The sequence below is a fragment of the Fusarium oxysporum genome, chromosome IX (genome assembly GCF_013085055.1).
Source record: "Fusarium oxysporum Fo47 chromosome IX, complete sequence".
NCBI classification, from domain to species: domain Eukaryota; kingdom Fungi; phylum Ascomycota; class Sordariomycetes; order Hypocreales; family Nectriaceae; genus Fusarium; species Fusarium oxysporum.
The window spans coordinates 1,179,669-1,204,644 of NC_072848.1; the positions used below are offsets into that span (position 1 = coordinate 1,179,669).

The window sequence follows — 24,976 nt, forward strand, 5'->3', positions numbered from 1 at the left end:
TAACACCTTGACATCTTTGACTCGGCGAGAACCCCATGTGACCAGGGATGCTGATCAGCCATCATAAGGACCCCAGATCCACGACTCTCACTTCTTTAGTTCCTCATGACCACCAACCACAGCCTCATGGAATCGTGTTAACGTTGCTCAAACAATTAACACGGCACCTCCCAACGCAACAGAATGGATAGCTCTCAAGCGCCGCTGATTGCGGGCCACAGCGACGAAGAAGAGCTTGAATATGATGTTGCTCAAGGGTCTCCCGCCGAAGCCGGCAAGACAGAGGGTGGAATGCCCAGCTTGTTTGTCCTAGCCTTGACGTTTGCTGCTGGCATCAGCGGCCTCCTTTTCGGGTGTAAGACTCTACTAAATGGTGTTTTGGCCTCAAAATCGCGCTGACAACAATTAGACGACACAGGTGTTGTTTCCGCAACCCTTGTCTCAATAGGCACGTCCCTCTCGAGCCGCGAATTGACCTCGATGGACAAATCGATCATTACATCCTCCACGTCGCTATTCGCACTTATAATCTCGCCCTTCTCATCCGTCCTCGCCGACCGACTCGGACGTAAACATGTTATCCTCTACGCCGACATCCTATTTATAGCTGGCGCACTTCTGCAAGCATGGTCTTCTACGGTCCCAATCATGGTCGCTGGGCGGTGTATCATCGGTGCGGGAGTTGGCGCAGCCAGTTTCGTAGTGCCGCTCTATATAGCTGAGGTGGCACCCGCTGCGCATCGTGGACGATTGGTAACGCTAAACATCATGTTCATTACGTTGGGCCAGGTTATCGCATACATCGTCGGTTGGGCCTTTTCGACCTACGGTCACGCGGAGACAGGATGGCGGTGGATGGTCGGTCTAGGTGCTCTGCCTGCCATTGTCCAGGGGAGCATGATTGCTTTCATGCCTGAGACACCTCGATGGTTGGTCAAAGTCGGCAGGTCAGGGACAGCAAAGGAGGTTATTCGACGAGTCAATGGCGACACATTGCAGCACAATGCGGATGTCATTATTAAAGAGATCGAGCTGGAAGTGCGGGACGAGTACGAGGCACAACGCTTGCGCGATCTCCGAGCATCGGGCCGTTGGAAGTGGCTCGGCGGATGGGAGCTTTTGATCAGTGAAGGGAGAAACCGAAGAGCTTTGGCTATTGCTTGTCTGCTTCAGGGTCTACAGCAACTCTGCGGTTTCGTAAGTTATCATGCGAACCACGAATATGATGTGAAGCTAACAGTCTACAGAATTCACTTATGTACTTCTCCGCAACTATCTTCACAGTCATTGGGTTTCAAAGCCCAACGCTTACCTCTATGGTAGTCGCCGTTACAAACTTCCTCGGCACAGTTGCTGCGCTCGGACTTGTTGATCGCATAGGCCGAAGGAGAGTGCTCCTGTATTCGATCCCATTCATGATCGCTGGCTTGCTGCTGTCTGCGTATGGCTTCTCGTTCCTGTCATTGGCAGCAGGAGTCAACACTACGCCAGATGAGCCACCCGCCACATCAGGACACGAGATGGCTGCTCTTACCATCCTCGTGAGTATCATGGTCTATGTGGCAGCGTATGCGCTCGGTCTTGGAAACGTGCCATGGATGCAAAGCGAGCTGTTCCCTCTGGCTGTTCGCTCGCTTGGCAGTGGAGTTGCAACATCGACAAGCTGGGCAGCCAACTTTGTCATTGGGTTGACCTTCCTACCATTGATGGATCTGCTGAGCCCATCTTGGACATTTGTGTTATATGCTTGTATCTGTGGTGTTGGATACTTTTTGGTCTGGCGCATTTATCCTGAGACGGCGGGGTTGAGTCTCGAAGAAGCGACAGCTTTGCTCGACGATGGTTGGGGCGTTCGATGATATATCCTGAAATAGAACATAAATATTATGACATTAGAAGTTGCTGTTATCCTTTCTTAGCATTGGCATTACACGAAAGCCTTATCTCAAGTCTTGGCCGTATGGTCGAGAGCCTTCGGTGGGTAGCGAGCGGAATACCATGAAGAAAACAATGCGGCTTATTTGCGGTAAACCGCGGCTCGTTGTGAGTGACAAGGGAAAGTGAAGGAAAAAAAGGCCATCAAAAAAGCGAATAGCGAGAAGGAATCGCTTACGCCGAACATGTTACATCACCTTGCATTGTCCAAGCTTTTCCAGAAGCTCAAAGGTGGAACCACTACAGGAGACGACTCGGCCGGTTCCCTCCATTGGCTGTTGATTCGATGATATGCGCGAGGGAGCGAAGTGCATATGCAGTCTTGGTAAGATAACGGGATCTGAAAGCTGCTGAATAAAGCATGTGCATGATCGTCGCCTGTTAGACGCTGACACCGCAATTCTCGCATCTCACAATTTTCGGTGAAATACAGTTCATAAACTCAGGGGCATTCAAATAAACGAGTTGGTCAATGCTACAAGGAATCTGAAAATACAACCATTCAAAAGTATCGGATCTCTGTAAGGTAACATAGGGGAACCAGTGGGGCGGGAGCATTTTGGAACCTTTGAAGCCCAACAATGGAGCTGATTATGAAGAACAAGATTGGAATTTACGATAGATTGGTATCCATCCACGGGATCTCGGCCCCGTTGGCTTGAGACACGGCCGAATGTTTGCTTACCGAGATGATCAGCAGAGAAAAGAGTCATAACACGGGTTTTCTGAATAATCAACGTGCATCAGCTAGAGAATCAGAACGGATATAGTATACTTTTATCGGATATATGACCCCTTGTTGCAGCTCGGGCCTTGTCCCGGCGCCGGTGCCGAGCGTGGATGCCGAAGACAAGTGGTACCAAGCAGAAGATTTTTCTGCGTTGCCAGGGATTGAGGTCGATAGTTAGTAATGGATCTCGTTTTCGCTCTGGAAGAGATTGGCACTGGGACTGGGACTGGGACTGGGACTGGGACTGGGACTGGGACTGGGGGACTTTGTTTACAGTGGACCTTGTCATTACTTATAGATGGCATCACCCCTTGAATCATGATCTCCCTGTTATGTTCTCCTCTGTCTCATTGTTCTCTCTAGATTAGATACAGACTGTATCATACTGAAAAGTAATCGAGTCAATTCTCTCCCTCCTCTTCTGACTCGAACTTCTCAACGTCTTACCTGCATACGACCTCGGCTTGACCTTTTTCGTACAATCATCACATTAGCGTCGCGATCCATCCATTCTCGCTTTTTCCCGCCAGCCTATAGCGTCATAGCTGCAGCTTACAGCGACAAGACGTAGACGCTATACATATAGCTACGCCCGCACGCCTCTCTAGACTCATTAATTCCAGGTTTCTCGGCAATTGACTTCTTCATCTGAACTGAAGACGAAATACACAGTCAAGATGGCGGGGAATATCGTGGATCAGGAGCTTCTAGACGCTGAACGCGCTGCTTCTCCTCAGCGATACCAACAGCGCGACAGTGCTGAAATAGAACGAGTCATCTCCGCATCAACCGTCTCCTCATCATCCTCCGAGAACTCAGCACGTCGAAGAAGCCGCTCAATTGGCCAATACAACAGCATCAGCCGTATCTCAACCCAAAACGACCTAGAGCGTCATCCTACAGAACTCAGCAGAATACAAACAGCTCGAAGTCAACACAATGCCACCGTTGGAGGAAGTCTTCGTTCCCGCACAGCCTCGCGAGCTTCGCGAAAGCCTCTCCCTAACTTTGGCGCTGGAAAGCCATATCCTCCTCCTTTGCCGGAGCAGGAGCAGTATGTCGTTGAATTCGATGGACCCAATGATCCTCTGCATTCGCAGAATTGGCCCTTGAGGAAGAAGCTTATCACTGCTGCTGTTTTGGGTTTCACTACCATGACATCTGCTTTCACGTCGTCTATTTTCTCTGCTGCGACTATGGTTGTTGCTCACGAGTACAATGTTGGCAACGAGGTTGGTCTTTTGGGAACGACCTTTTACGTGCTTGGTTTTGCCTTTGGTCCCTCGCTTTGGGCTCCTCTGTCTGAGTTGCGCGGTCGTCGTCTTCCAATTCTCATCTCCATCTTCGGTTTCTCTGTCTTCTCCATCGGCTGCGCAACTGGCAAGGATATCCAGACTATTCTCTTGTGCCGATTCTTCAGTGGTTTCTTCGGTGCTTGTCCTCTTGCTGTCGTCGCTGCTGTCTTTTCCGATATGTTTGACAACCGTACTCGAGGTACTGCCATTACTCTCTTCTCCATGTCCGTCTTTACTGGTCCTCTTCTCGCTCCCTTCATTGGTGGTTTCATTGTTGAGTCTCACCTTGGATGGCGCTGGACTGAGTATCTTGCTTCTATCATGGGTTTCACTGCTCTGATTCTCGATGTCATCTTCTTGGAGGAGACTTACCCGCCTGTCATTCTCATCGCCAAGGCGGCTGATCTGCGACGTCGCACTAAGAACTGGGGTATTCATGCCAAGCAAGAGGAAATCGAGGTTGACTTCAAGGAGCTCGTCCAGAAGAACTTTTCTCGACCTCTGCGTCTGCTCTTTACTGAGCCCATCATTCTTCTGCTTTCCATCTACATGAGTTTCATCTATGGACTCCTCTACCTTTTCCTTACTGCCTACCCTCTTGTCTTTGTTGGCGTTCACGGCTTCAGCTCTGGTCAATCCGGTCTTTGCTTCTTCGGTATGATTGTTGGTCAGCTCATAGCTGGTGCTACAGTCATTGCTCAACAGCCTTGGTACATTCGCAAGCTTGCTGCCAACAATGGCATTCCTATTCCCGAATGGCGTCTGCCTAACATCATGGCTGGTGGTGTTGCCTTTGCCATTGGTATCTTCTGGTTTGGATGGTAAGTTACTCGCAAACTCAGCAATCGACAGAATACTAACGTTTGCTAGGACTGGATACACCAAGGACATTCACTGGATCGTTCCCACTCTCAGCGGTCTCTTCACTGGTTTCGGTCTCATGTCCATCTTCCTCCAGGCTCTCAACTACCTCGTCGATGCCTATCTCATGTTTGCCGCCTCCGCCATCGCCGGTAACACATTCCTTCGATCTCTCTGCGGTGCTGGTTTCCCTCTGTTTGCCCGTCAAATGTTTGACGGTATGGGCATTCAATATGCTGCCACCCTTCTTGGCTGTGTCGCCGCTGTGCTTGCACCAATCCCCTTCATCTTCTATCGTTACGGTGCCAAGATTCGCCAGAGAAGCAAGTATGCTCCCACCGCTCCTCCTGCCCCTGCCTCTGGCTCTTCTGCAGAGGAAGACGAGAAGGAGAATGACAACGATACCGCCTTGGCTGCTGTCATCGCTCGTCGCGACAGTGTGGCCAGCGGTGCCAACAAGGAGAGCGCTTAAGTCTCATCACCATTTTCACATATCTTTGCGTATTTAATAACTAGCAACGTCTGATGGAGTTTTCGGGTCACGCTTGGAAAAAGGGCGTTTCATGACTTGGGCTCGTTGGATGATGATGGTGTAGCGGGTTTGCAAAAATGTCGTTTTGGATAGATACCACTAGGAAATTGCTCAGATTATACCATGATATGAGATGGTCACGCAAACATCTCTTCATGTAATACCCTAATTAATACGAATGTCATTTAAAGGAACAATGCCTACAAGTGCTGTTATAATCTGCTGGACTGTTTACTTTGAAGATTGAGCTTGTAAGGAAGTGGTGAGAAAGGCATGACTCTAATCAAAACTAACAAACACACTCGGACAAGTTCAGTATAACTCACTTGGGATGGCTTTTGAAATGGTTTAATAATTTGAGATAAATATGGTAAATTTGTGACCAGAATTTACAACACCACTTCGAGAGCAGTCTCAAGGGATGGTATCATTCAGTTCAGGCCTTGCAGTTCACACAGAAGTGCACATATAACCACAGAACGCATGCAGAATACATCAAACACTATCAATTTGATTACAGAGCTCGGCTCCATCCGAGTCATGTCGACTGTCCTCAGTCCAACCAGTGTGTGGCTGTTCCGTGTCTATATAGAATATACCGAGTTAGATATCATTTGGTTATATCGTTTCAGACAGCAGTGAATATACACAAGACAAACACAAGGGAATTTCAACAGTATGTCCAAGCATAGGGTATCCGCAAGAATAAAAAAAAATAAAAACATCAGGTCATAAAAATCGTTGCATTGCATCAACGCAACCACCACCGCTTTCATCCCAATCCAGGGCTGATAACGCACTCACCCACCCACATCAGTTGGCGACGAGCCCGACCGTTGTCTGATCCTCCATCACCCAGGGCAAGTCTCGGTTCCCAACGTTGATGCAGGTGAGGTAAGTGACACTATCTGGGGTGCGTGAGGTACCGCCCATATCGAGTTCGAGATTGCTGCCCATGAGAGGTCGTACGATCTCTCGGGCCATTGACTTGAGCTCATCAAGACGCTTCTCAAATCGCCGGAGGTTCTCCCGGCTGTATAGCTCCGGAGTGAGCTTGAGGAAGCGCTTGCAGTCATCGTGGCCGAGGAAAGATGCGGGATTATTCGAACCGAGTTGGCGATATGCACGACCTACAGAATTCAACGGCGGGGCGGCGGGGGGTAAGGCGGCGACGCTGCGGCCGCCGTCACGAGAGGTCGTCCTGCGTCGCTGATCGGGAGGCGGCTGCGGAGAGGTGTTGTCGGCCAGCCATTGGCGGAAGAGGCTTATGGACAGCCAGTCGAGGTAGTTGTTGCTTGGGCCGACACGTTCACCACGGCTGTTGGTGAGCCCAAGACGGTACAGGCGTCCCTCGATGCGACCGACCGTATCTTCCAGTTCGTCAACCTTGTCCTCAATAATATCCAAGACAATGTCGGGCAGGGCTGCACGCAGGCTGCGTTCCCCGACCGGCCACTGCCCAACGACGTGAATCAGGGCTTCCTGAAATATCACCCTGCTACGAGCTAGGTACCCGAGGCGCAGATATGAGATTGGGTATTTGGCGATTTGCTTCCAGAGCCGTGACTGGAACTGCAGCATGTGGTGATCGACTCGAGGTCCCACCACAGCAAGGGCGTCATATTGGTCGGCGAGGTTGAGCAAGCTCTTGCATTGGACATAGGCATCTGCGACATTGACACCATCGAGGTTGGGCGGGTAATTGTAAAAGATGCGAAAAAGGTTGTCGTAGTCGCGCAAAAGGTCCTCGTCCGCTTGCGATAGCTCTTGGGCTGGAGGTGGGTGGTTGGAGGAGAGACTGAGGTTGGCGACAGAGCGGAAGAAACCACCTGAGGCTGACGAATTGGATAACGATCGCGAATGTGAGTGGGAGTGCTTGGAGCGACTCTGAGAGCGTGAGTCTCTTGCACTGACTGCAGGGGGGGCTGATGCAGGACCAAACAAGGATTGTGTAGTATCTCGCGACGATTCGTCTCGTTGGACCAGCATTGGAATATCGTTTGGTCCAGATTTGGGGCCTAGCTCGTATCGCCATCTCTTCCTGGGTGGATGGATGCTTCCTCTTTGCGACACTGAGCTGACTTCGCTTGCACTGACAGAATCCGGTTCCCCGTCCTCTCCGATGCGGGAGAGCTCATTGCCAGCCGGTAGTGCGCGGGCGCGGGACCACTGGCTCGATGTGCTGGTCTCAAAGAAACCACTCGAGCGCGTGAGAGTATGGCGATGGAGAAGATATCTGTTCTGCACGGGAGCAGCATCGGGAGGCGTATCGTGCGCGCGGACTATGATTTCCACATCGCCACTGCTAAAGACTGGGAAGTCATTGTGAAGAGCGTGAGAAGTCCCGCCGGTATGAGATCGATTGTAGCGTTTCGATCGCGAGTCTGATTGAGATCGACGGGAGACGACAGAGGAGGGACCGCGGCGGGAGACGGAGGAGGCGGTTGGAGGCTCCAGCGTGGACACCATGAGGGCTTTTTCGATATTAAATGATTGCGAAGGTGATAATTAAGAGCCGCGCAGGGGGTATATGAGGCTCAGGAATGCGGCTGTGGCGGAGCGAAGGTAGATGAAGAGCTAGCGATGAGGCTGGTAATAGTTTATGAAAGATGGAAAGTAAATTGTGAATCACATGGGGCGGGATGTTTTGGTTTGTTGCGGAGCGACGAGACAATACTTGGCCGAGAAACAGTTAACGCGATAGAGGGAGGTAGAGGTCGAGATGAGGATAAAAGTTGAGAGGCAACAGTAAAAATAAACAAGACGAGACAGGGCAATACGTGACTGTGTGTGTAATGGATGTACGGAGCATGCAGACGTAGGTAGTTAGTTAGGTATGTATGTACAGTAAAGACAAGGATAACCTGTGATGGTGGCACGAGGACAACAAGAGGCCGCTACAGCCAGAGGTTCAAGGTAATGGACCATGATCCAAAACATGCATTCCACACTCCACTCAAACTGGCAAGGCTGTTTCTGCTCTTTTCTTGTTAGGGCCCTTTTATGCCTTGGAGGCGAACCATTTGAGACGGTGACAGGGGTTGATGAGGGTCTCTTCTCTGTAGTTATTACCCGCATGGTTTAGTGAGAGTCTTTGTCGGGATACGACGAACCTGTCACCGACTGCTACGTTATTGGAGGCCTGTACTGAGGAGATACTGACGGACTGTGACAGACTGATGACGGTTGTTGTTTATTTACCTATCAAAAGTTTAATTCCTGTGTCGTGTTTTGTTTCTAACTATAGCTGTGGCTGGTTTATAGTGCACTAACGCATTTGACCGTTGTACAGGGTGAACGACGCTGTTTCTAGAAGCTTGTGATTCCATGGTCGATCACTACCTTTGGCGAAACTGATCAATTTAGATTGGCTCACGGTGCTTCTTAGCGAGAGAATATGCCCAGTCGTCGTCAACATGGGGATGCCAAGAGAAATGGAGTGCTTTGGTCTTGTTACTGGGATAACAAATTTCTTTGTCTCAAGTGTCAATGCACTCTGAACGGTTCTCAGCCATGATGCAGCAGCTTCGTGTTCCTAAGTTCATCTTGAAGTCGCCTGAGTTAGCTCAACAGATTCTAAACTTACCTGAGTTTATCTCAGTTACCTGAGTCTACTAAACGTGCCAAAATATTTCGATACGTGAGATTGAGGCTCTAACTTTCATTGCTTCCTCGTCATTCACTACCTGTTCAGCTATCAAGTACTTGGTTCATCTTGTAAAGTCGCCCGGGCCGTCGTGACACAACACCCGCTCGGCCCCACCACCTCGGACGGAATTCGAACAATGGGACCCACTCAAGCTTCAATCGAGTTCCGACATCACCACTTTTTCCCTTCCTTTAAGCATCGCATCGCATCAGCATCAACCTCAGCTTCAGTCCTGGTCCGCCAATTGTGCTCCAGGCTCAAGCTGGAAATATAATGGAATGACTACGGCCTTTCGCGTATTTCATCATGCCCCTCGGCCAATTCAGATCAGCGAGTTCAAAGATGCCGTCGACGCAGTTTGTCGTCCTCGGTTTCCAACCGCTCGCTTTGCGAGACCACAGCGTATAGGTAATTGGCTCGATGCTTTGCAGCTTTTTATGCGGCTAACTCTTCTTTAGTACTGGCTATCAGCGGAGGCGTAGACTCAATGGCACTCGCATTTCTCATGACCAAAGCTGTCCGCTCATTCCGCGGCATGAAAGTCGCGGATAACCCAGTCCATGGTGTTCTAGCTCTCGTTGTCGACCACAAACTACGTGACGGAAGCGACCATGAAGCGTCAGAGGTCGCCAAAGAGTTGCGCAAACTTGACATCAAGGCCAGTGTTTCTGCTCTTTCCTGGAAAGAAGAGAAACGCCAAGGCCTCAACCCTCGTCAACTCCCCAATGTTGAGGGCCTCGCTCGAACTTACCGGTATCGCGCACTAGGCCGATACTGCAGCTATCACGGTTCCAATAGTCTTTTCTTTGCACACCACAGTGATGACCAGTACGAGACAGTTCTCATGCGATTACTTGGAGGGCATGGATACCGAGGTCTGCAAGGAATAAGGGAGGCTAATTCGATACCCGAATGCTACGATTTACATGGTGTGTACAAGAGTGGCCTTCTCGACGACCAGCTCAGATCAGCCCCTGCACTCAGCTTCCGACCAGCTCTGAAAGAATTGAAACATCTACGACGCAGAATTCGTGACGAGTTGACCCTTGAAAAGGCCAATCTCTTGGACGATATTCCTCAAGATCTCATTCAATCGTATCCGGGGTCTGAAGAGGTCCGTGAACTCTCCGACGTTCCATTCCTGAAGCCCTTGGAAATTGAGGATGGCGGTGTCATGATATATCGGCCTCTTATGGAATTTGACAAGGATAGGCTGATTGCTACCTGCGAAGCGAATAAGATTCCTTGGGTAGAAGATGCGACTAACAAGGACCCTACATTAACGACACGAAACGCTATCAGATATTTGGTTCGAAACCACACCTTACCAAAAGCCTTGCAAAAGCCTGCTATCCTCTCTCTAGCTAAGAGATCAAAAGAGAGAACCGAGCTTGAAGAAGCAGAAGCTAGCCGCTATCTTATTCGGGAGGCCGTTATCAAAGACTTCGATCCAAATGTGGGAACTTTGCTGATAGAGTTTCCAAAGCTACGCAACTTCAACAAACGGTTCAAAAGACGCTCTTTACATCCTGACAACGAACTACGAAAGGACCATCGGAGACTTGTCATGACCATCGCAGTCCGCAAACTTATTGATTTTGTCACTCCTGAGTACCACCTCCCACCCCTTTCAAATCTCGAAAAAGTTGTCAATACTCTCGTCCCTGGCATGACTCCCGACGCCAATACGACGCCCAAAGCATTCACCGCCGCTGGTGTGTATTTCGATCCGATCGTCAGAGGAACATCCATCAAATGGCTACTCTCCAGAGCCCCCTATACATCTACCCAACCTCTTCCGATTGCAAAGCTGTATTTGCCTCCCTCGTACCTCTCACCCCCCCTAAACACAGAGGAGGAGTTCACGGAAGCCCCGGAGGCATTCAGTCACAAGGGATGGGCGAGATGCAAGCTGTTCGATGGTCGTTTCTGGATACGAATTGGACGTAACAGATGGCCTATGTGGCAGGTCCACCCTTATCGCGCAGAGTATGCCAAAGCATTTCGCAAGGCGCTGCCTCCTCTACGAAAGGCTCGACTGGAGAAGTTGCTCAAGCACTACGCGCCAGGAAAGATTCGATACACACTTCCCGCTATCTACGGTGTCGAACGTAAGCGGGATCCGTATTCTCAGCATATCAGTACGACACTGACACTTCTTGCGCTGCCGACTCTGGGAATCCGTGTGCCTGGCCTGGAGCGGTGGGTCAAGTACGATGTAAGATATAAAAAGGTTGATGTCTCACTACTGGGACATCACCCTCGGAGGGAGATCAGGGGCCGCTTCGTCAGGCATCGACCGTTGTTTGAAACGGGGCGCAATCATATATTACGTCTGATGGGGAGCAATGGACGGCAACGATGATGTAGAAACTTTGTATTCTTCACCATAGGAGCAACTGATACCCTCATTTCTTGCATCCTCTTTTCCACTTCTGATGATCATTAGCATCAACTTCAAAAGACTTGCTTCAAACTTAGTCAATCCACCCTAAGTTCTTATAATCTTACTCATAGTTTTATAAATTTAGGCATAAAAGACCCTGAATACATCCTAAACTTAGGAAAGATACTCTAAATTCAGTGGTCACAACTCGGTACTGTGGCAGTCAGGCTCGCACTTACCATGTCCCCCATTGCGGCCTGTAAGTAAGGTACCTTGGCTACTGGGGGAAAGTTGCAGCTCGCTAACACCTGCTTGCCACTGGCAAAAGTCCTTTGCCCAGGAGCAGCTACCTTCCAGGTTGGTCAGGAGCAACATACCTGCCGCAACGCGCACGCCACGGCCCAAGGTGATTTCCTCATGTGCATGAGGGGAGCTGAAACTCTCTTCTTTCTCGTACAACTCCCGTACCTCTATGCTCCCTTGGAATGCAACGAACTATCGTCTTCAACATGAGAAGCTCGATCTATCTCAATGAGATATGAGGAAGTTATAACGGCTACCTTGAGTCGAGTCTTTCCTACATTCATCTTGCTCTTCTTTCTGCGGTCCGCCGCTCAGGACGTGAGTGTCCCACCAGAATCTCCCTCATCAACAAAACCCTGACTACACACTCCGTTACACCTCACCTTCCCCTTCACCTCACTATCGCTACTCCTTTCGTCCTCTCCCAGTCTCCTCCTTGCCCCCTCGCGCAATCTCCATGGACTTGGAGAATGCCTTTCGCGGCCTCACGGTGGTGCTCAACTCATGATAATACAACAACTATGCCTCTTTCAGGCCATCTTGCCCCCTCTTGACGCGAACATCCATGCTTTTATGTTCCCACGAGCTCTTCCCATTGGTGCGATGATGTCTCCCCTCTTGATTCAGAGACATTTCATTCATCGCTTGTGCATTCTGATTCACTGACATATAAATGTAGTGACGCGAAAATAAACAAGATTCTTTTTCTTCCCGCGTCCGACATGGTTGTAGGTTTCTACCATATTCATCTTGCCAGTACACACACTGACTCTTCTTCACACAGCCCGAATCCAAAACTGCAAGTACACAACCAGACGCCCTCTCTTATTAACGACATCTCCACGATATCTCTACGACGCCCTTCATCCAAGAGTATTAACACACTATATAGGATCCGCCCGATAAGGGGGAAGCAACCAGTGGGGGAGGGGAGAGGCCAATGTTCAACTACGAGCTGTTTAACCACAACAAACTTCAACAGCAAAGGGGACGAGCCCCCCTCCCCCTTCCCAAGCCTCGATGACTTTTTTGTTCTGTCTGCCGCAAAGCCAATCACACAGCAGCTGGTAACATCATGATCGTTTCTGGCAGGTCTTCAGTGGCCCCGCCCGGCACCATTGTGCGGGTTGTAAGTTTTCACCAAGTTCATCAAGTCTAAATTATGACTAACTTTTGATGATTTTAGGGGGGGTCAGCAACCAGCGGGTTACAAAGAAAAACAATAATAAAAAAGAAAAGAAAAAAGAACCACGACGACGACAAGAAACTCGAGATGAAAGTTGAAAAAGATGCAAATCGGATGAAAGTGGTCTAAACTAGTCTAAGTCAATGAATCAACGTACGGCCTGCGGGCCTCATGAGCCGGTAAAGGAAGGTCTTGACGTAAAATGGAAGATAACCCCGAATAATAGCTGTTTTACAATGTGGATAAAGTGGAAAGAAATACCGAAATACCAAGACTTGCTGATAAGTTACAATAGTCTGGGGCTGACTTGGAGTAACTCTTGAGATTATACTATCAATTGTTGCAGATAATAAGCTTCATGAACTAAAGTGATTAGATGTGACTCTAATGATGTGCCATGATGATAGAAAAGGGCCACGTGAATTTCTGACTCGAGACAGTCACCCAAACCTCGAAAAGATATGTAGGTTTCGTACCAGCACTAGATAGAACGCAGTCGCTTTTATTTGGTATGTATAATGTTGACAGCGCTTTGTTCTCTTTATACCATGTTTGACTGCGATGTTTGGTGCACCATGCAAACCTCAGCATGTGGACAGGAAAGTAGATGAATTACGCGACGTTCCCGATCGGCTCTCCAGCGACGGCGATGAACCATCTGCCATGCCTCTTGCGCTTTCAGATAAAATAAAAAGCCGGACTCAGAGGCTTTGTTGTTTGCCATCTTGTGGCAGTAATGTTGTAGTATGTGGTTGGCTTTGACTCATGGACCTGAGCTTTCTATGTCTGGAGACGAAGCTATCCCGCGAATTGAGCGGTGACTTGGCCATGCAGTACATGAGAGCACCTTCAATGTAACCGAACAGTGCGATTCTATAGTTGCCAGCACAGGTTAATTAAGACGCCCTTGACCTTGAACAATTGTACCATTCATACATGTATTGATCTTTACTCATGATCCACTAACATGTTATTTTGGTCCTTGTTCTGGGTTGGTGCACTCCATCAATCACGGCTATAAAGCTATAATGACCATCGCTAAAAAGTCACAAAGGCTTCTCGTCTGAAACCTCATGCATGTTTCTCAACCGAGTTTCGTGCAAGCATATTTGTCGTATACATGTACATAGTCATTGCTGTTCGCTGACGCCTCGAGTCTCGCTTGTGGGGGGCAGTCATGCATAATTTGGGAGGGAGGGCAAACTGACTCTTGGGCGATGCTCATTTATTTCGGTAAAGGTATGGACCTGACACTTGCGAAGCTGATCGTACCTTCCGTCAGTGAACAGATCGTGGCATGTGCCATGCGGTTCCAACGATCGATCGTGGGGTAAGGTTAAAATGTGGGGCCTGCGCAAACCTTATCATATCTCAAGTTGATGACCACGATCTTCATTGTGTCAAGATCGTCAGTTTATTTATGCAATAGGGGTCTTCGTGGGTGGAAGAAAGTTTCTATTGACTTGCGTGTATTCAAACAGTTCAAAGAAACTCGCAAAGGTTTGAGTCTCACTGAACATCTCACTTCTTCATCGCAAGCATCACATCCAACAGATCAAGAGGAATTGTCGCTTACATTTGGTGGTAGCAAGTGGAAATTAACACACCAATGTGATTATTAGACCAAGACTCGGTCACTGTTCCTGCCTGTTGCGAGTGAATCGCAGCAAAAATGACATGGCGGGCGATCAACGCTGGTACATCAAAACACCAAAAACAAAGATCGACAACGGCAGGATTCGAACCTACGAGGCCGAAGCCATTAGATATCTGATTTTAAAGTTCAAGTCTAACTCCTTAACCACTCGGACACGTTGTCTGATGTTGAGTTATCGGCAACGTAATTATGTTTCTATATCTAAACCTCGCGATGCACTTTTGGTGTTTTCGCCGCTCAAGTAGGAAAGAGCGACACATAGAACTACGCTTCTCGTCTTCTTCTTTCTTTGCTTCTCTTTGTTTTCGGCAAATTTTAAAGATGTGGCCCAATATACCAAGAAGAATTTTTGGCGAGGCGTTTTTATTTGGCGTCTTCGTGGCCTCTACGTGAACAATGCTTCTCTGAAATGAAAGATCATACTCTCGGAACCTATAAGCTTCACGTAGATACCAGGCATTCCTCAGAAACTGGTCTTCTTTTAATAAAAAAGCAAGATCGTCCGGGGTCTCTGGGAGGACTCGAGACATTACCTTGCTGCAATCAATTTATGTTCAATTTCTCTTCATCGTTTCTGATTATATTTCTTGGCAGAAACAATCCTGAGGCTTTCATAAATAGATAGGTTCATCTCTCACACTTCATGTCATACATGAGCGTGTAGTCGAGACCTCACTCCCAACACAAAGGGAAACTTGGGAGGGCCCATAAATGGCTTTCAGATCAGAAAGAATCCAGGCACCAGAGTGTAAAATTTGCAATGCTTTTAACCCCAGCCGTTCAAAGGACATTGCACAGTAACACCGTGTTTCACACCAATACCTCACACATGCACTTTCAAGAAGGCCTCAAAGTGACGACAATAATCCTTTCACTTTTTAAATCTAGGTATTCCGGCACTTACGAGTTTTGAAAACACGAGTTCGAGGTCTCTGCTGGGTTATCCCTAGGGAGCAAGAAAACCTCTGATGTTAAACCAGGGTGCCAATATAGACTAGTCTAAAGCCTCTCTAAGATATACTAAACTTACTTGAGTCTTTTCATCACTTAGAGAATAGGTCCTAAGTTTTCTTGCCTCCCCTTGGTGAGGCTATGCTTGGGCACCAGCATGAGCCATGAATGAGGCCAGCTAAACACGCCCTACCCTGTGGAAGAGTGAGGCGAGCGCAATTACTTGATAAAAGCTTAGGGACGTTCTTGTCAGGGTCCTATCGCAAAGAATTCTAATAATTTACTTTATTTATGGCATTACTATCGATAAAATATGTTCAGGTCTGGGCATAGGTCTTTACATGTGAGCTCGTGTAAGTGATGACTCTTGCTCACTCTGGTCCAATCATAGTGTGGAAATGCATCGCCACGCTCATTCACGCATCTTCACTGCCTAGTCTGTGACTGATTTTCACGTTTATTTTCATTTGCAATGTTACTCATTCAACTAATTTCCTTGTTGGGAGTTGGGGTTTAAATATCTGCCTTCACCCACCAGTATCGATACAAGCACTGTGCTCGGTATAGCAGCATGTTCCCGATGCCCACAAACCATCAACGTCCTCGCACCTAAAGGGCGAACGTTCATTTACCTCAGGCGGCAGAACTCCCGTATTGTGATCTGCGATGACATATCCTCGAGAAGCCATTCGAAAAGGCTGACATTCCCTGCTAATACTCTAACCAGAAAACAGGATGACAAAAGCCTTTCCTTCTCAATGTCACGAATCGACCAACGAAGGACCAAGAACAAAATAAAAATGTCTTACATTACCTCAGGCTATTTCCTGATACTTAGTCATTCTTGGAGTCGAGACTTTAGGGTATCAGAGCAACTGAAGAAGGAGGGAATCCCGTCGAGTGACGGACGAACCCTCCGCTCAACGATAGTATCCCTGTGACGCACGATTTAGATTCGACGGCCCCCGATGCCTTGACCGACTGGCTTCCACCACCGCCGGCTCCTGATTGCGGTGATCTGGCCTCCAGCCAGCAGGGTATAAGTTCTGAATCTGGACCTGAGACGCTTCGTGATAGGCTCTTGCTCTCTGATACATCTCTTCATCAATCAATTGGTTCTGGTATAAGTGATCAAGAAGGAAGAAGTCTGGACGCATCTGCCGCCCCGAGAGACCGTTGCGAAAGTGCTTTGCAATATGATGCATGCGCTTCCGATAGCAGGCCTCAGCATCAGCTTGGTCGTGGGAGGATGATCTGAATGTACGGTCACAGAACCAGCAGATACACACCGTTGGGAAGATGTTGCGAAGGTGGAAATCCGCAATGTGCGCAATCCAGCGGGATTCATCATTCAAGTCGAACACGAAATCGCAGTCCCCGAAGCCGAGGAACTCACATGTGAGTAACGATGATGTCACATATGGCTGCGACTGGGGTACAGTGGTAGCAGGAGGAGGTTCTGTGTAAACCGAAGAGGTTTGAGGCGTTGGTCTGTCAAAGCAGGAAGACATGAATGTCGAGCTGCTGGCGGTTGACATGCTGATGCTTTGAGTAGGAGTGCCATTGTTGTCTCCCTCTGAGAGCATCACGCTTGGGGCATAATAACTTGGGATCATGGCAGGGATAGCATCCCGTGTATGACGTTGTCCTCTCATCGCGTTGTGCTGGGTTATGAAGCCATTTATATCATTGGCGAGGTCCCCCATTATCACGAGGAAGACAGCAATGGCAAAAGGGTATGGGTTAACTGGCCAAGGATAGTGTGGGGGCTGTTTGTGATGGAGTTACACGTTTTTCAGGTTGGTGTTGAGATGCTAACACAAGCAGTGATTCGTATGGACAAACGGGAAGAAGATAGGACAATGGATGATAGGAAGTGAGATGCCGCGCGGGGCTTCGATCTGTTGTGACAAAGGCAAGCAGAGGAAAGATGGACGGTGAAGAACAAAGAGGAACCGGAAACTCGAGCTTCTTAACCTTAACTCAACACGCCAAGTTCGAGCGTCAGCACGAACACCCTCTCTTAAAGGACCGGCCCGTCGACAACCTCATATGAACCATCCATCGGTCAACGATGCTTCCCATTCGTCATCACCCTTCAAACACATCACCAACGTGATGAACGATAACACACTGAATTCACTGGGAATGCAGTGCAGACTTGCATGGCTTCAGTGCATGCAGAGAACCATGTCCATCAGCATGCCATCATAGCAGAATGATACACGCCTCGGACGAAGCCGAAGACAGTCGGCACAATTGCAGGCAGCGCGACCAATTGGAGGTGAGGATGTCTTGGTTGCCAACGACGTGGGCACCATTGATGGGTTTACTACGCAGAGTGTGAGTGACACCAGTTCACGGTCGGATTGAAGACAGAGACAATCAATGGCTTCAATTCCTTTGCACTCCATGATCCTAGAAAGGGACAATGAGTTCGACGTGTTGGCAAAATGACCTTTGAAGTAGTTATAATGCTATTTCTGGAGGAAACTGGAGCGCGGGGAAACACAAACTCCCCCAAAATTGAGGCTCAAGACAAGGTACGTAAATGAGATGGTGTCGAGGTGACTCTTAAGCTCTTGACGCTTGGCAGTTTAAGGAGGACATACCCTGGTCCATCAGAATACCCATCTGACAGTCTCACCCATGACATGGGAACATCATCATATGCACAATTCTAATTACGTTGAAGATTCAGCTTTACGCAATTAAGCTGACGATGGACAGAAACTGAAGATAAGCTCGACCACAGTCTAATATCAGATCATATATCTAGGAATTGACGAGGAGCCTTTCCTCGACTCTATCAACAGCTGTCGAAATACACGCAACCGCCGACAGCTTAATTGATACCCGGGTTATCACCATCTCGATACAAAACATACTTTCCATTATGAGTCAAACAACCATGATAACCGCCAATGCGACATGCCGCTCTGAGACATCTCTACGCCAAGCAGGCTGCCATACGAACATCCTATTCCAATTCCCCATACCGAACTTAATTAACCGTGAAGTGAATGCAGGTAATATGAGCGCATGAGTTGGCATGCATTGCCGAAGCGAACATCAGCCCTATGTGGGTAGGGTAGAGAAGTGTCCAGGGAGATGCCAAACGAGGAATGCAATGCGATGGTGGCATGTTTTAAGTTTGTCTAATAATAAGCCAACGTTGATACTATATGGATACACAACTCGACTTATCCCCGAACTATCTTACCCAAGCTCAGCAAAAACGTATGATTGATTTATGAACTGTGTCGTATTTTGGGAAGTATAGTCCTCTTTCAGGATCGATTTCTCCGTATTTTAATCTTTCCATCAAGCCAGCTCCTACCGCTACACGTCCTCGGGATACTTGCGATGATCGATGATTGTTATCTCGTGTAACCATACCACTTCGCCCCGGACCTCCAATCAGGCGATCGTTGGGTAAGGCAAGTTTATGACGATAATATTCGTAATTCATTAATATAGTAATCTAACCCTAAAGACCGACTCCGGCCAGCCAACTGTAATAGATCTCTTCAAAAGATCCTATATGTAAGCGGCTCTCGCCGTCTCTGATAGTATGTCGTGTGGAATGCGACCTTGCCGAAATGTTAGATGCAAGAGTATATATGCAAATGCCGGTATTGGGCTTTATAGATCGCCCAGCAACCAAGACCGTCATCGAGGCCTTTGGCTTGATAAGATGGAAGCTAGTGTTGTCAACCTTCTTCAGGGCTACACAGCACCCTTGCCTTTAGAATGACATTGCGATATTGCAAATGTCCACCATGCTCATCGCCATGCTTTATCACCCCAGGGAAAGCAACACAGCAGATCTCCCTCCCGGTCAGAGACTCTTCATCCTCACCACCCAAGTCTTCCATTGTCTCTGACTCAAACATGACCCTCTGGTGTGGTAAGACCGTGGGCATATTCACACGCAGGACGGCCTTTTGAACAGCGACAAGGCGCGCAAGCTCGATTGAGTTGTTGACAAGAACTCGTAGCCCACTATCTCGAGCCTCGGATGGTGATGTGCCACATAGAGCGTCGAGAATACGTGTTATTCTGCTTAGGATAGCTTCTGTGACGGATGATGTAGATTCTTTAAGAGATGAGCCATCTCGCCGGAGAAGTGAAAGGGTAGAGGAGCGCCATTGGTTAATGGCTTCATCAGAATCAGCTACAAAATTTAGCAATTGGCCTTCTTGAATAGCGAATTACATACCATATGAAGAAACAAGCTTTTCCAGCTGCCGAAACTGTTGTGTTTGCTCTTCTGACAGACCGACAAAATAGGCGTCAAAGACCATCTCGACTAGTATCTTTGATACAATCGATTGCAAGAGGTAAACTTTATGTGTCGATGCAAGCTCCTCGTACATAGGCACAAGGTCATTGACCTCAGCCAGCGTTGCTTCATCCAGATTCTCCAGATCTGCACATGTCAGTACTTCGACCTTGTACTCAATGGCAATATGACTTACTTATCTTGGCCTTACGAAAGTTCACAATAACCCAGTTCTGAAGACCATTGCCCAGCCGAGCCATTCCATCACCAAACACCTCATCGCATTCTTGCCCATCTGTCCTTGTGCTATTACTCACCCACTCTTTGAGACCACGCACTTGTCCTCTTAGACCTCGAATCTCATCATCTCGCTCTTTGAGCTCTCGTCGTAGAACCTCCCAACCCTCTCGAAGCTCTTCCCGTTCGCCTTCTCGCACTTCAACCTCAGCACGTAAAAGTCGTAATTCAGTATCCGTCCGTAGATATTGCTGGTTCAAGGCACTATGCTTCGCTTGCCAAAATGTCGCTGTTTCGCTTTCGTTCTGGCTCAGCTTGTCCAGTTCGCGATGGAACTCTCGCTCCATGATCCCCATCTCCTTCTCCAGATACGCAATCCTCTCATCCTTCTCTTTCAGCGCAGCCTCAAGTTCCCGTTCCCTCTCTTTCTTCTCCCTCTTCTCTCTCCTTTCTTTGCGTTCCTTATCACGGTCCTTTTCCTTCGTGCTCCCGCTGCCTGTCACTGCGTTCTCCTTCTCTTTGAGCGGGGCACCGCCGGTAGTGTCAAGGGTCTCTTCGGGGTTCGCGTTGGCATTGGAGGCCATGGCAGCTCGGGGAGGCATAGCAGGCATGCTGTTGCGATTGTTGCTCGAGGCGCCGGTGCGCAAGGTATGGGCAGGTGAGGTGCCGGGGCCTGGACGGCGCTTTTCAGATGTGTTCATTGCGGTAACGAGGCGGAGCTTTTGCTGTAAGGTAAGATCGGATGTATAGCCCTCCACTGCAGAGGATCGTCAAGTCGTGGGGTCCGAGGCCAGGCGGTGCTGGTTCCGCATTGTCGCTGGCATCAAGTGCTGCTGTATAGGATCGCAATGCTCGAGGTTTGCGTAGGTGTTATGTTGAAGAGATGACGTTTGTCCAGTATTGTGATGCCTGGAGGTGAGCGATTGATTAGAATTCTAGGCGGCCGCCCACTGAAGGTACGCTAATTCGGCTTGTCGCGAACCCAGTATCAGACCCCGGATCACTGATATGAAGTGAGATGGATGGGATAGCTCGAGTTTTTTCATGGCATGGATTAATATAATCTTGAAACATTAATTTACAGCAGATTCTAGGCAGTCAGTAAAAGGAGCCTCTACGTTATCCAGGAGCTTCTATCTACTGCCTTGATTCCATATTGTTGTCATGTCTGTTACCGCTCTGTCAGCCTTTAAGCATCATGATACATGGTTGGTAATCCGTAATCAGACATCAGAGGGAATCAAGTGCCAACCTGATAAACTCAGTTCATCTGACTGGCTGTTTCATGTTTTAATTTCTCGCTTCTGTCGTTATCCCGCTGCCTAACAGGAAATCATGTCTAGGCTTCTCAGGCCAAGACCTTCAAAGCAGTATTCGCCCCAAGATGCTCACGCAACCTCCAGGCTTCAGGATTAAAACCCGACCTCAGCCACAACCTCATAAGCTTCGTCGTCTGTCCCCTCAATCTTCTTCGCCCCCATCCGACACAGCGTAACCTTGTCGAGGGGCATGTCTTCCAACCAGACGTAGTCATCATATGAACTGACAATGTCCCTTGCATCAATCGTCAACTTCTCTCGTCTTCTCCCGCGGCCATCTTTGACATAGATTGTATTGACCACAGTTGCGTGGAGTACCAATGGTCTGTCCTCCTTGACCATCAGTCCAGCTTCCTGAAACCTAGTCTTGATCTGTTCGCAGAACTTCTGCAGGATTCCCTCAGTATCAACGGGTGGCGCATACAACACCGACGTCTTTTCGGCGTTTTGAAAAGCATGTAAGCCCTTGAGAGTTATCGAAAGCCCCTCTTCAGCCGATGCCTTTCCAGTCCTTGCACTTGCAAGGAACTCCTTCAACTTCAAGCTCTTCAACACCTCACTGGCCTGCTCAACGCCCTCATCTTTGAGGCTCATAACACCAAGTGTCAGATGCATCGTGCCGAGTGGACGCACTGCGGTCGGTGGAACACCAAAGCCAGAAGGATTCGTGACTTCTGTGCGGAAAGCAGCCAAGCTTCTAGCAAGCTGCGGCCCGGCCAGGGGAATGCATACGAAATGCGTCGGAGACGCCCTGACTGGTTTCGGCGGCATGGCTGAATTATCGAATTTGTCTCTCCGGGACAATTTTGATCAGTCACAGCGATACTGTACAAGTGTAACTGCGAATAGACAATATGTGACAATATGTCTATGGCTTGTCTTGTCCGGCTGGTGAGGTTAGCAAGCGAAACTATGAGCATATATCGTGGGACTCCACTGGCTGAAAGAATGATTCAAAAGTCAAGCATACCCTGCCGTGGTAAAGGTTGTGAAATGACTAACACGCTGTGTGTAAGGTATCTGACGTTGGTCTGTCACACCTCGATGATGTCAGGTGTTCGTATCGACTGAGTTTGTGTTCGTCGATCGTGGTAACCCAAGCTATGTCAAGATTACCCCACTAACGTCAGAGCTCTCAGGGTCGGAGGTGCAGTTAATCAGTCACTTATCAACTAATCGATAAGTGGTTTCAACAAAAGAAACGTGAAGATAGACCTCGCAGAATAGCAGTTTTTGGTCAATGTGTCAGAGAACCAAGTAGCGTTACGAGCAGAGTTCCTTTTGCTCCAATCCCAAGCATTTTGTCAAATCTATCTACAAAGTCTGCTTCTGCTTCTGCTTCTGCTTCTGCTCTCAACAATGCGTGTCACAAAGGCTGTTCAATTCAAAGAGGGGTGGAATGACATTTGGTGCCATTCCGCACTACCTCGTAACGCCTCCAACATGATTGACATTGACCTGATGGGTCGTCCTCTAAGCCTCAAGCCATTCCAAGGCCTGGGGTATCTGCTTCGATGAACCCGGCCATTTCCTTTTCTGAATGTACCCAACACAACAAGTATTTGTTGAACTGAAAATGTCCCTATCGACGTTCCGTGACCAGAGCCCAAGTGGAAAGCCACGTCTGTAAAAGACTGCCTCCATTTGATCGTGAACGCGCCATCTCGTAGGCTTTACGATGGTGGGAATAAATGCGTTATTCCCTTGACTCGTAGTACTGCTTCAAGAGTTTCTCGACCTCGGCGTAATCCGTTTGAACGGCTTCGAAAGCGTCTTTGATGTGCTTTAGACATACCTCGGAATCATCTTCAGGAGAGCCGTCCAGCTTTTCGTGCTTGCCATAACGCTGAATCTTTTCGCAACCATCCCTGATTTTGATGAGTCCGAGGGTCGCTGATGAGCCCTTGAGGAAGTGTCCAAGAGACGAGAGCTTATCAAGATCTTCCTCTTCCCTAAGTAATGTCGACACAAGGTCAGAAATTAGCCAATATTCCCAACCATGAAGCGGCGTTAATATTGGACCACTGTTTTATAGTTTGAACTCACAATGCCTCCTTTATCTGTTCAAACGTTTCTTCTGCTTGCTCGAAGAAGCCAAATACAATAGAAGAGCTGAATTCACAATCGCCTGGCTCGTCCATTTCGAGGATCTGCTCGAAAGTAGTCATATCGATGTTGTCACCGAAATCGATATCGTCACTCTGGGGTTGGGTTTGTTAGCGACCGTGCTCGAACCGATTCGCAGTCAGGATCAAGCCCACCTTCTCCTCGGTTGGCGACATTTTGGCTGTAGTATTCGTTTATTCTCCTGGGACAAACGTATTAGGTAGGTATGTTGAATTGAGACAGTGCTGAAAAGCTCCGGGGTCGTAGTAGCGTGGGTCCGCGGAGAACGATCGGAAAGGAGAAATGATGGAACCTAGTAGGTAGCCTCGGGGTTAGAAACTCTGGTACAAGAGAGATCAAACAAGTGAGCGCGAAACAAACAAAGACAAGGATTCAAAAGCTAGAGCCACTTGGACTTGGACTTGAACGAGGAGAGGAAAGATTTTGAAGGTTGGAGGTGTTACCGCGGGAGCGGAATGGAACAAGATGTGAGTGGCTGGCAAGGGGTCTCAGATCAAGCGAGGCCATGGCGCCCGAGTGACGCTTGGTTTCTGTCAGGGCGGTAGAAGTAGCTGGAGAAGGGTGGCCGTTGCGCTATTCCAAGGGTTTGCTTGTACCTGAGGTTGATTGGGGGGTGTCCCTTTTTTTGAGTTCGCGGGAGCTGCAGCTATCCTAGGGTATGACGATATACAAGACAGGAGCTAGATAGATATCGACACTTTTAGACGGAGGAACAGCGAAAAGAGAGCAGAAACGAGGAAAGGAGAGCACGAGGAAGAGTAGAGTCAAAGAAAGGGCCAGAGAGATATGGCTTGTGCTTGGTGGAAGGCGGCGGTTAACAAGTGTGTGATGTCGGTTGCTGGTATGTGGGCAGTTAACTCATAAGTGAGGGGCTAACGATGGAGAGGGAGGGTCCATTTGCATTCGAAATCAACCATCCCATCCACCCATTCATGGATAGTCAAGTCAGGTAAGGCAAGGTACCTTGGAGCTCAGGTAGCCATATTCAAAGCCATTATCCTCGGACGAGCCATCGCGGGTGGGGTTGAGCCGCTCTAGCAGATGCAGGGCGTCAAAACCGACTGGACGGTGATGTGCGAGGAGACAGAGACGGGACAGTGAATGAGTGGGGGATGGTGTTGTGTTTAGTGCGGAAAAAACCACATTTTTTAGGCGATGGGTCGAATGGACCAGAGACATTCATGTCCATATTGGGGAGGGTAAAGAAAAGAAAGAAAAGGAATGGCTGGCGTAAAAGAGAGAACATAGAGAAGCAATTCAAGGGCATCGGAAAGACAGAAGTATGCATATCTTGGCTTTTGGTAGGGAGGAGAGATATGCGATGCGATCCATGATGCAACGTGATTGATGTTTCCTTACCTAGATCTAATCAAAGTGGGACGTAGGTGGGCAGTCGATTCTTAGGTGTAAAGATACTGAATAAGGGTTTTTGTCAAGATTATCAATCTATTCCAGTCTCAAGTCGTGCCCTCGCGTATAGGCAAATATCGACTGAGCGCGTGTGGTTGACACTGACTGACTGA

General features: G+C 48.5%; 8 protein-coding genes and 1 non-coding gene across 9 annotated transcripts; 3 read left to right on the forward strand and 6 right to left on the reverse strand.

The window, feature by feature from the left end:
• Nucleotides 1-76: 76 nt before the first annotated feature.
• On the forward strand, nt 77-2,019 carry FOBCDRAFT_231040 (general substrate transporter). Its single transcript, XM_054706824.2, has 3 exons — nt 77-355; nt 410-1,197; nt 1,248-2,019. Exons 1-3 carry the CDS (start codon nt 184-186, stop codon nt 1,857-1,859), a joined length of 1,572 nt encoding a protein of 523 aa, XP_054562799.1. The 5' UTR covers nt 77-183; the 3' UTR covers nt 1,860-2,019.
• Nucleotides 2,020-3,005: 986 nt separating this feature from the next.
• On the forward strand, nt 3,006-5,560 carry FOBCDRAFT_51659 (major facilitator superfamily domain-containing protein). The gene is made up of 2 exons (XM_031189784.3): nt 3,006-4,781; nt 4,831-5,560. Exons 1-2 carry the CDS (start codon nt 3,343-3,345, stop codon nt 5,291-5,293), a joined length of 1,902 nt encoding a protein of 633 aa, XP_031033769.1. The 5' UTR covers nt 3,006-3,342; the 3' UTR covers nt 5,294-5,560.
• A 284-nt stretch (nt 5,561-5,844) lies between these two features.
• On the reverse strand, nt 5,845-8,315 carry FOBCDRAFT_231045 (uncharacterized protein). The gene has a single exon (XM_031189785.3). It carries the CDS (start codon nt 7,820-7,822, stop codon nt 6,167-6,169), a length of 1,656 nt encoding a protein of 551 aa, XP_031033770.2. The 5' UTR covers nt 7,823-8,315; the 3' UTR covers nt 5,845-6,166.
• An 881-nt stretch (nt 8,316-9,196) lies between these two features.
• Nucleotides 9,197-11,515, forward strand: FOBCDRAFT_51661 (uncharacterized protein). The gene is made up of 2 exons (XM_031189786.3): nt 9,197-9,410; nt 9,461-11,515. The coding sequence occupies exons 1-2, from the start codon at nt 9,281-9,283 to the stop codon at nt 11,365-11,367; spliced, it is 2,037 nt and encodes a 678-aa protein (XP_031033771.2). The 5' UTR covers nt 9,197-9,280; the 3' UTR covers nt 11,368-11,515.
• Nucleotides 11,516-14,601: 3,086 nt separating this feature from the next.
• Nucleotides 14,602-14,696, reverse strand: FOBCDRAFT_t195. Its single transcript has one exon. It is a non-coding gene; the product is annotated as a tRNA-Ser (tRNA).
• Nucleotides 14,697-16,405: 1,709 nt separating this feature from the next.
• On the reverse strand, nt 16,406-17,191 carry FOBCDRAFT_144443 (uncharacterized protein; the record flags this gene model as incomplete). The annotated part of the gene is made up of 1 exon (XM_054706825.2): nt 16,406-17,191. The coding sequence occupies one exon, from the start codon at nt 17,189-17,191 to the stop codon at nt 16,406-16,408; it is 786 nt and encodes a 261-aa protein (XP_054562800.2).
• A 1,740-nt stretch (nt 17,192-18,931) lies between these two features.
• On the reverse strand, nt 18,932-20,940 carry FOBCDRAFT_167796 (uncharacterized protein). The gene is made up of 3 exons (XM_031189789.3): nt 19,967-20,940; nt 19,708-19,917; nt 18,932-19,662 (listed from the first exon to the last, which is right to left on the reverse strand). The coding sequence occupies exons 1-3, from the start codon at nt 20,706-20,708 to the stop codon at nt 19,199-19,201; spliced, it is 1,416 nt and encodes a 471-aa protein (XP_031033774.2). The 5' UTR covers nt 20,709-20,940; the 3' UTR covers nt 18,932-19,198.
• Nucleotides 20,941-21,281: 341 nt separating this feature from the next.
• On the reverse strand, nt 21,282-22,223 carry FOBCDRAFT_51666 (kinase A anchor protein). Its single transcript, XM_031189790.3, has one exon. The coding sequence runs from the start codon at nt 22,095-22,097 to the stop codon at nt 21,420-21,422; it is 678 nt and encodes a 225-aa protein (XP_031033775.2). The 5' UTR covers nt 22,098-22,223; the 3' UTR covers nt 21,282-21,419.
• A 652-nt stretch (nt 22,224-22,875) lies between these two features.
• On the reverse strand, nt 22,876-23,903 carry FOBCDRAFT_51678 (signal transduction histidine kinase). The gene is made up of 3 exons (XM_031189791.3): nt 23,588-23,903; nt 23,373-23,527; nt 22,876-23,278 (listed from the first exon to the last, which is right to left on the reverse strand). Exons 1-3 carry the CDS (start codon nt 23,606-23,608, stop codon nt 23,023-23,025), a joined length of 432 nt encoding a protein of 143 aa, XP_031033776.1. The 5' UTR covers nt 23,609-23,903; the 3' UTR covers nt 22,876-23,022.
• Between the last annotated feature and the right edge of the window lie 1,073 nt (nt 23,904-24,976).